The sequence below is a fragment of the Glycine max genome, chromosome 14, assembly GCF_000004515.6.
Source record: "Glycine max cultivar Williams 82 chromosome 14, Glycine_max_v4.0, whole genome shotgun sequence".
In the NCBI taxonomy this organism is placed as follows: domain Eukaryota; kingdom Viridiplantae; phylum Streptophyta; class Magnoliopsida; order Fabales; family Fabaceae; genus Glycine; species Glycine max.
The window spans coordinates 4,237,396-4,248,369 of record NC_038250.2 but is presented as its reverse complement, the minus strand read 5'-3'; the positions used below and the strand labels follow the sequence as shown (position 1 = coordinate 4,248,369).

The following is a 10,974-nucleotide window of genomic DNA, read 5'->3' as shown; positions in this document are numbered from 1 at the left end:
TACACTTATAATTAGTCTTTTTATTTTATTGTATTAGAGTGTATAATGTGAGAAGTCTAACTTAATCTCAAAAGTTAACTCAAGAAGTGAGGGTTGACTTTCACTTATATATTCTAACATAGAATTACTTTTAATTGATGTGGAACTTAGATTATTTCCAATATTAATTAATGGGACCTGTTAAACGTGACTTGGGTTATATCTTTACAAAATCAAGAAATTTAGATCAGAATCAGATGCCTTTTTCAATGAAGAAAAGAAATCAATAATAAACTATTAGTATGATATCTGCTGAGCGTTTCTTTATTGGACAAGCTAATAATTGCAACTAGGAAATTAAAATGTGGACGCAGTAATTTCAGTGTCCGTGATTTAAATATCACAGTTCAAGTTATATATACAGAAATCCATATCATCATGTGAACATCCATGTCGAATTTATGTACAGATTTTGGATATATGGAAGCTAGACAAGGGATAATTATGTGTGAAAATTAATGCGGTTTCAAAGCTAATAATGGATTCTAATCTGTTTATTGGCACTGCATTGAACCTCCAGCTAGCAAGTATACATGTTATAATCGTAACATATGTACGCAACAAAAGCATATAAATCATGGCATTTTAATTTCACTTTCAAGCGGGAAAATAGATTAAAAAAAATGAAAATCAGCTTCGGTGTCTCATATACGATGAGAAGGGTATGATGGCACGTGTGGAGAGAGAAGGAGAAAGAAGACAAGAGTTTGATTGCTGGTGCGAGAAAGGATCGAGAGTGGAGGAGAGCCTAAAAAGCCCCCGTGAGGAGTGTTTGGAGGCATTCCAAAATCACAACTAAACATCCTTTTGTTGCTTCTCCTTCACTTCTTTCGATGGCCAATTTTCACTATCACGAGTTGATGATTCCCCTTCTCCCATTTTTTCTTCCAACTCAAAAACTTATGCCAGATATTACATTTTTTCCAATATACCCTAGTGCTGTTCATAGCTAAATATAATTATATTTCCTTAGTTTAAAAACTAAGTGGTAGTTCCTATTTTCCTGGCATACAACTATATATATAAGTTAATTACAAACTATATATATATAATTGTTCCTGTAAACTAAAATAATTAAATTAGATGTTCTCATGACTTGAGCTTGAATTTAAAATTCTCTTGATTAATTATTTATTATTTCATTATAACTCTTACATAAGGTAATGCATATCACTCAACATAGTTTTTTGGGAAAGTGTTTAGTATTTAGAAAATAATCATTATTTTTTCTTTTAAAATTTGTTTCAGAAGTTGACAGAAATTATTATTGTTTGAAAACTTGATAAACTAACACCCTTAATTTTTAAATAAATAAAAAAAAGAAGCCAATTCAATGATCTGGTATACTGCTATTAGATATGTATTATATATATTAATGAAATTCCATAATCTTCTAGCTGCACCACATCAATAATCAATAAGTTAACACTTGGCAAAGAGAAAGAAGCATTTTAAAATTGGGCAAATGGAAAGACTCCAAAATATATAAAAGGGTACTTTTGTAAGTTCAACCAAAATGTATATAGTATTTATTTATGAATAAACTGAGACAGTCATGTTGGAAGAAAACACATGAGATCATATGGATTTGAGAGCTCATCCCTTCTTTTAAATGACCACAGAACTCTGCAGAGTTGATAGCAAAAAGAAAAGCACCAGAGGGAAAGAAAGCCAGAAGAAGGATCATAAGAGGAGAGAGAGAGAGAGCACACAAAATGGTTTCCAAAGAGCAAAAGAGAGCAGCACTGCATGAGAAGCTGCAACATCTTCGTTCTATTACTAACTCTCATGCTGTAATTCCCTACATTATCTCCTCTGATATCTTTCTTTCCATTGGATTTCTCCGTGAACATTCTCAATGAAATAAGCCAATTGCCTAAAAGAATGTTCAGTTAGACAGTAATATTGTTATACACTTATATATACTCCCCTCTGCTATTCAATTCCTCTTCCGAATTTGATTCCATTTTTGTTAAAGGAAACAATCTTCTTCCTTGCTATTTTTCTTATTATTCAAATCTCACATAGTCATATATATAATTTTCTTTTTCCTTATTGACCAAATTCATATTCATTCTTTTTGCATCTACGATTATCTTTCTATGCTCTCATTTCCATATATATCTGGGTATATAGAAAACTGAAGCACAAAGAAATAAAATGATTTATGATGAATATTAGTTATTCCAATATAATATTATTGAAAATAGTGATTGACAACTTTCTTTAATTTAATATCATTTGTCTTGTAAACCAACGCATATATATATATCTGTTTCCTATCAATTATATGCAGCTTATTGAGATAGTAAACTATCTAATTATTATTATATGCATGGTTGATGGCAGCTAAATAAAACCTCGATCATAGTCGATGCATCAAAGTATATCGAAAAGTTAAAGCAAAAGGTAGAAATACTGAATCAAGAGATAGCCTCAGCAGAGACTTCAAGTGTCCACAACCCTTTGCCTATGGTATTTTCTTAATTGAGAAAAGTTTACAGCATCATCTATATTCAACAACTCCTGTACATATATGTTTGATCAAGTTCCTTGCAATATAAAAACATTGATTGGAGTGACATTTTTGCTGAATGGACTTGTGCAGGTTACAGTAGAAACCCTAGAAAAGGGATTTCTTATAAATGTTTTCTCGGCAAAAGGGTGTTCAGGTCTGCTTGTTTCCATATTGGAGGCCTTTGAAGAGATGAGACTCACTGTACTTGAAGCTAGGGTTTCTTGTACAGACACTTTTCGATTTCAAGCAGTTGGAGAAGTAAGCTGATATACACATACATAGCAAAGAAAAACTATTACAATTGCTTATTTATTTTCAACATGTGTATCATTGATCTCTCTCACTCTCTTTTCCTTGAATGTTAACAATACTTTAGGATGTCACATGTGTTGTCCTTTTATAAAACGTTCCTCACTGGGGGACGCCAGTAAAGGGACATAGTTACTGTGTGCATTAATTGATGGTCATGCATATACAGTGTTAAATTAATCTTAACCTTAATTGTCTACCACGTACAATGTCTTTCAGTAACGAATTAATATTATACATTTTCTTGCATTTTTTCTCCAATGTGTATAGTCATGTATATAAGAATGACGGCAAAATATGAATGTAACTTTTGTAGAATGAAGAACAAGCGGAGACAATTGATGCACATGTTGTGCAACAAGCTGTGGTACAAGCAATAAAGAATTGGAGCAAAAGTGGCGATCAAGAAGAGTAAATCAGTAATCAAATATCTGCTATATATATATATATATTGCATTTTCCATTTTTTTTCTTATCCCATTTTGCTTCATGTTGGCTAACTGGCAAATTGTTCCTTGAGGAATCAAGCGTCATATAAGATAGCTTCCAATTTTATATATATATATATATATATATATATATATATATAATATGCCAGCTATAAGAGAATGATAAAGAGTAGTTGATGGTTGATCAAATTTAAGTATGGAGCCAGCATATACATATCTAATATATATCCACATATATACATATAATATACATATAATGATGCATAAACAAATGAATATATAATGCATCTTTTTTTAATATATATAAATGAGGAGTCGAAAATTATAATTAGGTTAACCTCACGATGTAATGAATGAATGATTAATTATGAGTTTATTTTTCTTCAAATCATGCCAAGATTAGTTCCCTGGACAATGTTCTTAAGGTCAAAAGTATAATGAAATGAGGCTAACCAGATGAGACACGTAAAACTTGAAATGACACCTCCCTAACGGAGTTTAGTACAAAAAAAGGTAACAAAGATGTGGCCTACTGAAACTTCAAGCAATGAAAGTTGACACCTGTTATACATGGAATTGGCAAGTGATGAATGTTTTCAAGTTAATCATGAACCGAAGACACGAGACGCTCAGGCGCTGCACCATCCTTCAGCTTATAAAAATGGTCTTTGCATGGTAAACAACTGAACGTATAAATTTGTAAAAAATGAAGTATATTGGGCCTTTATTCCTTATAATGGGCACATATATTCTTCTACTGTGCCCTTTGGACTTTTGAACATTATATACATAAAGGGCTACGCTTTTGAAAGTATAAACTATACAATTTTTGGATGATTTAATTAAGTTTTAAGTCGTTAAATTTTTTCAAATTTTGGTTTGTATTTTTTAAACTTGTGTTTGACTAATTAAAGTTTTTTAATTTTTTTTCTATTAAAATTTTCAGTTTCTAAATTTTTGTTTGACCGGTCAAATTACCTAAATTCTTAAAAATTTCAGTTTAGTTTTTAAATAAAAGTTTGAGCCCATTATTTTTATTTATTTAATGAGATTTCAAGAACTAAAAACTAAAATTTTTAAAAATTTAGGAACTAAAAATTTTAATGAAAAAAAAGTTAAGGAACATTAATCCGTCAAACAAAAATTTAGGGACTAAAAATTTTAATAGAAAAAAGTTAAAAAATCTTGATCAGTCAAACTAACGATCAGGGACTAAAAACTGAATTTTAAAAAAATTTAGGAACTAAAAACTTAATTAACTCTTTCTAAATTGTATGAGTTATGTACACGTAAAAAAAACTCTTAATCGCTTATCCTTAATTGTTTCCTAACTCTAACCAAAGAAAAAATACATCAATATGGGTTCAAGACTTCAAGTTTTGATCCTATACTATTACACATGTTACCTTTAGCAACATTTTTTGTCAGATATTTAATAAAAATGTTGCTAAAAACCTTTAAAAATATTTAAAAAATATCATTAACTATAAATAAATAGTATTAATATGTTTTCATGATATTTTATCAAATGTTATATATAATTCATGTCGTTAAAACGTTTAGGTTAGGATTTGGGCTTGGGTCAAGGTAAGAATGGGAGGAGGAGGAGTTTGGGTTTGGGTTGGGGTCGAAGTGGAAAGAAGACATTTTGGGTTTGGGTTATAGTAAAGGGAAGAGGGTCAGGGTCCATAGTGATTTAGGTTTAGGTCGGGGTTGGAGTAAAGGGAAGAGGGGTTTGGGGTTTGGGTCGGAGTGGAAGGAAGAGGGGGTTGGGTTTAAGTTTGGGTAAGGGTGGGGGGAGGACAAGTTTGGGTTAGGGTGGAGGGAGAAGGTGTCTTTGGTGCATGTAAGTCACAAAGAGACTAGGAGTTGAACCTAGACTTGAATTTTGGTTGTCGTATACTCCCACTCCTAGTGCTTGTACTCTTAGTCATACTCAATAGTTTGTTTTCGATATCATCCACATCATGCGTATCAATAATGATAGAATCTAGATCTGTTAGAGGGTGGTTGCAAATGGTCGTATAACTTTTCAAGGATTAAATTTTTCAAGTACACAAAAACATATAATGTCCATTAGGGAGATACCTAAGCCAATCTATGAAACCCTTAATCCACCTTAAAAACTGCATAAGCCACTAAATTGAATGGCACATTGCAAAGATACTGAAAAGGACCCTAAAAACTTAATGGTGCAAGGGTTTATTGTTAGGACATGCGATCTTTTCCAGGCATCAATATCCTTTATATGCATGTGATGCATAAAATATGTTTACAGAAGATAAGTATACCCTATAAGTATTGTGGACTTGATAGTCTAGATATCGTGCCTTAGAGATTAGTTGTATTCTTAAATAATAATTTGTATAAACTAAATAATTTTAGAATAAAAATATTATAATTAGAAGCCCCCAAAATCCCCCTCACATTCTTTTTCCAATCCAAAAAAGTTTTCACACTGGGCATAGGTCACTCAAAGTCAAATTTCGTACACAAAACAAAAGGATGAAACTTGAGAATTATTATATTTTAGAAAAGTTTCAATTTTTATTATTTTCTTTCATGTACATAATTTATTCCTCTTTACATTTTACAACTCAATTGAACAAAAATAATTTTTCATGCTCGGGTTGATATTACTAAGTTATAATATTATATAAAAATTTAATACTTATATAAACTAAATAAAAGATTTAATACCTTTTAAAGAAATAAGACCCTGAACGGTTGCCCACCTTGATGGTACTCGGGCTAAGCGAAAGGTAACGTGTGCGCAAAAATCCCAACTAGTTAGTTGAATCCCCGTGGCCATGGTAGCTAGACCCGTCAGGCTGACCCATGGCCCACATAAATAACCCCCTGTTAAGTATATAGTTTGCATCGAATTAAAAGTAAGCTTTTGCTTCCAAACAAATTTATATTTGTGACAAACTTCTATGTTAACAATATTTGTAGTGAGGAAGGTTTTTTTTTTATATAAATATCTATTTTGATCTTAAAATTGTAAATCGATAATAAATTGATATTTAAAAGATCAAAGATTTAAATTTTATTCTTAAATGGATAAAAAAGTATAATATATTAGCTAGTATAATAAAGATAAATATTTTTTCAAAACAAAAAGAAAACCTAATAACAATTGAGTAAATTCTTGAAATAACCCATTAAATATATCCGTGTTTCACATTTATATTTTTATAACTAAATATTTTTGAAATATGTCTTATATTATTAGTTAAATAAATATGATCCAATACGAATAATTTATACTAAATTTTTATTTACCATTAAAATATTATAATTTTTTAATTAAAACAATATTATAGAAAGATATAGAAGATTTATAATATCAGTTGTCTTTTCCATGGGCTTTATACAATTCAATCACCGAGTTGATCTGAGAACATAGAAACTTGTCTGTTTCCCCCCTCTGATAATATTAAATATAAGTAATTAAAGAAACAGAAAAGAGTACAGCAAGTTGATGATATATATGATAGAGGACCCTCTCCTCATCTAAATATGCATTATTTTATTTTAATATTTAATAATTTTAGTAAGGACTGATCGAGGAGGTCTCATTCAACAAGCTGGGCCACACTTGGAGCATGATAAGCCGCGACACCAGACAACACTGCCAGTGTTAACGCTTGGCCATGCAATCTTAAAACCAAAACAACAAAAATTCAGAGGAACACTATTATGGACGTCAATGTGTATGTACAATTGTGGGACATGCATATGGCATGGATAAGTCTAAGACTAGGCTTCATTGGAGACCTTCCAGAGGCCCCACAGTCCCCCTACAACCAACACCAATGTAATTTAGTTATAACGAGATTTATCACCAACTATAAATTTTGTTATACTAGATAGTAGAGATTTCACATTGATTAAATATTAAATAAAATACTGTTTTGAATCAGTGATATGGTTACAAATATTGTCTTTTTCATTTATGGAAGTTCAGAACATTGGTAAGAAATATTCTCTAACACATTCTTTTAAATATATTTTCTTTTATTGGATAAAATTGATTGGAAATTAGAAAATCAGAAAGAAAATTTGATTAAATAAAACATGAGACACATAATAGAGTGTACAAAAAAAATGTGTTAATTAGAGAGTTTTTCTATTGTTTCTCTATGATCAAAATAGAGTACATAAATGATGGGCGAAGGGGGACATAACTTACCAACTGTGGTTGTGCATCCATGTAGAATCTTTTGTTGCTCGATCTCTGAGAGGCTAAGGGAGGGAGAGGGTGAGTTTGTAATTTGAGCTTCTTTTGTGGTCCCTTGGTTTGTTAATTAATTTACAGGGGGTTTCTGTCTGTTTAATTAGAACTGTGAAAAGGTTAAACAAGAGGAGGCTTACGCTGGTTTTGTTTTGGAGGACGATGTTGCTTTAGGTGAAGTAGTGATGAGCCTTGTGGATTTTGGTGGTCGTTTAAGATACATAAAGGCATGATTAAGTGTTTAATGATGGATGGAATAAAATAATATGTCGGCAAAAAGAATGGAGGATAAACAAAAATGAGATACAATAAAGTTATTATGGTATTATGTAAATATTTTATGAGAGAATTGATTAAGTTTATATTTTACATATCTAGTTTAATTTATTTTAGAGAGTTAACAAATTAAAGTAAAATATAACAAACTTTAATTTATGTCATTTTTTACTATTAAATCCAAACATATTCTAAAATTAAACGAATCTTCATGCATATTTATAATTTATTTTTATTTAGTTACACATACTGTGAGTATTGTGAATACTATTATAAAAATTAACTTTACTCACGTGTTGGTGTTAAGGGTCTAGAATGTATGATTGGGTATTTTTTTTAGTGTGAAGTAAAGATACCAATTCTTAAAAAAAATAAATTAAAGTAGTCCTTCATCAGAAAAAAAACATCAAAATTCAACTGAGAGATAAATAAAATAAAATCAAAAAATATTTTTGATAATGATTCAACTTGAATATTATTTTAGCAATTTAATTTTAATTTTAACATATTAATTATTTGTGTCCAATCATTTGATTAATTTTAAAAATATTTTATCATAAGACTAATAAAATATTTTCATAAATGCAAATAATCATTATGCGTGTCATATTTATGTTGGCTCAATTGGATTCGATATCAACAGGGTCATATTCATATTGGTATAATTTATTTAATATATATAATGTCAAGCATACCTTAACTTTTATTTTATATTTTAAAATTTTGTAGTTTAATATTATTCATAACGTCTAAATTTCTGTTACCAAAATATTATATTAATCCAACTAAAAAAAATGAAATCATAATTTTGATCCGAATCTGAATCCAAATAGTTAGTTTAATCAAAATATAAAATCAAAATAGGGTCAAGTTACTGGACCAAAAAAGGAAAAAAAAAAAAAAGGATAAGGTCAAGTGAGACCCGTCCAAACTCTACCAATCTACCATACCACCTTATGCTTACAGTTAACCAAAAACACTTGCATGAGTTGCATTTCACGCCACCGTTAACATGGCCTACATCGCATGTACTTCAAGAAATAAATAAGTAAATTTATATTTTAGCTTTTACAAACTTTTTATTATTTTTAGATTGTAGTAGTAGTTATTTTAAAATAATTGTTTTAAAAATTGACACAATGATAAAAGATAAAGTCTTCCACGTGCATGGAAATAATAGAAATGGATCATAGCATTTCACCCCAGAAAGAAAAGAAAAAAGGATAATGTAGAAAGGAGCACCACAATTTTGACAAGTTGGTGAAGCGATCATAAAAGTTATAAGTAATATTTTGGAGCTGGAAAAGCCGTTAAAAACAATGTATTACAAAAAATATTACTACTATTAATATATTGGGACTGGAGTGTGGTGACATTACAATTTTAAAATACAGCACTATTAGGGCAAAAAGAGCATCAAGTTCAGTACTTTTCAGCCTGGATAGTTGTTGATTCCATTTATAAAACTGCATATGCGTTTTGAACCTCCTAAAGATACATTGAACCACTAATTAAGGACCTGAGTCAGACTCTCGGTTCAATGTTTTTCCCTTGGCGTCTAAGATTGTTGTGAAACCACTTTCCATCTATAATTTTTATTTTGTTCGATACATATAATATTAGAAAGTAGCATATTTTAAAAAGAACTTCGATTTGTTTAAGATTTTTCTTTTTGTAAAATAATATATGCTTAGCATCAAACAAATTATCAACCACGACTATAGTCTAGTGGGTTCATAAAGGATGAAGAAGAAGAATTATGGGTGTGTGTAGAGTTAGAAAGAATAGAAAATCGGTGAATACTTTATACTTATAATATAGTATAAAAAATTATACGTAAGTATATTTATAAAGCTGATATTTTTTATAAGACACGTTTATATAAAGTAGAACGATATAAAATATATATAATTATTTAAGTAAACACTAATATTTATGATTGTTTATACACATTCAAATGCATTTATACTAAAATGTTTTTTATAAAAATAAAAAAACAGAATAATATAAAAATTATAAATTATAAATTTAATACAAACGCAAAATATTACTATTGGACTGGTTTTAATAAAAAAAAGAAGAAGAAATTACGTTCTAACTATTAATGAGGCCTACGAATGAATATTGGAAGAGTAAAAGTCTATTTGGATGAGTTTCTTTAAAAGTATTTTTGAGAGAAAAAATAAGATGAGAAAAGTGATATGAACTTTCCGATTATTTAAAATGAATTCTCTTAACCAACATTAATTAATTTGTGAAAATTCTTTTATATAGTTTCTAAGAGGATATTTAATAGAAAACTCATTTTAGTTTATCCAAAAACTCATTTCATTCTTTGAAATTGGAATTGTTATTAGTTCTAATAAGTTGTTATTGGCTCCTATCATCTTCCGGAATTTTTTAAAAAAAGCCCTTTCCCATAATGCACAATAGAAATACACTTCATTATATTAATGAGAGTGTAAAAAATATTGTATAACAAAATATTGTATAACAAAATCATGATTTTGTTGTATATTTTTTTTTCACCCCATTAGTACAACAAAAATGTATTTTGTTGTGTAACTATGAAAAAAATGTATAATTGAATTACAATTTCGTTGTGCAAGTGGGGATTAACAAATAATGAACAACCAAAGTATAATTCCATTGCACAATATATAACGGAATCATACTTTCAGTATACATTTTTTTTTTGCTTTTTTTATTGTTTGATAAATAGAAATAACTTAGGTATTAATTGCATAATTTGCAACCCAAAATTTTTATGATTTCATTGTATGAAAATTTATATAGCACACCAAAATCATTATATCACATAAATTATAACACAATAGAATCATGATAATCATGATTCCGTTGTGTTAGAGATATTGTAGGTGGGAAAGAGTGGGTGCCAATATTGGGGGAAAGGAGACAAATAATATTTTGGTATTTGTGCATTGATGGTAGGGACTAGAAGCAATTTTGGAGGTGCCAATATCAATTCCCTTCAATTTTTTAATTTTATTTTTATTTTTTACTCCCACTGGTGTTTCTAGAAAATTTTACCAAGAGAGACAAAAGAGACCGTAAGGCCTAGCCCGTATTGGATGAGAAGGCCTCCGTACGAAGTATTCATATTACCCAACCCAAATTGCGTTGTC

The 10,974-nt window shown here is 29.5% G+C and overlaps 1 protein-coding gene across 1 annotated transcript; it reads left to right on the top strand.

Annotated features, from left to right (window-relative positions):
- Positions 1 to 1,605: 1,605 nt before the first annotated feature.
- On the top strand, positions 1,606 to 3,404 carry LOC100797684 (uncharacterized). The gene is made up of 4 exons (XM_003545603.5): positions 1,606 to 1,832; positions 2,389 to 2,514; positions 2,648 to 2,815; positions 3,183 to 3,404. The coding sequence occupies exons 1-4, from the start codon at positions 1,755 to 1,757 to the stop codon at positions 3,279 to 3,281; spliced, it is 471 nt and encodes a 156-aa protein (XP_003545651.1). The 5' UTR covers positions 1,606 to 1,754; the 3' UTR covers positions 3,282 to 3,404.
- The last annotated feature ends 7,570 nt before the right edge of the window (positions 3,405 to 10,974 follow it).

Excerpts from the sequence above, each read along its gene's own strand:
- LOC100797684 (XM_003545603.5), top strand. The coding sequence starts at position 1,755 with ATGGTTTCCAAAGAGCAAAAGAGAGCAGCACTGCATGAGAAGCTGCAA. Across the intron at positions 1,833-2,388 it reads CTATTACTAACTCTCATGCT|CTAAATAAAACCTCGATCAT; the intron begins GTAATTCCCTAC and ends GGTTGATGGCAG. Across the intron at positions 2,515-2,647 it reads TCCACAACCCTTTGCCTATG|GTTACAGTAGAAACCCTAGA; the intron begins GTATTTTCTTAA and ends GGACTTGTGCAG.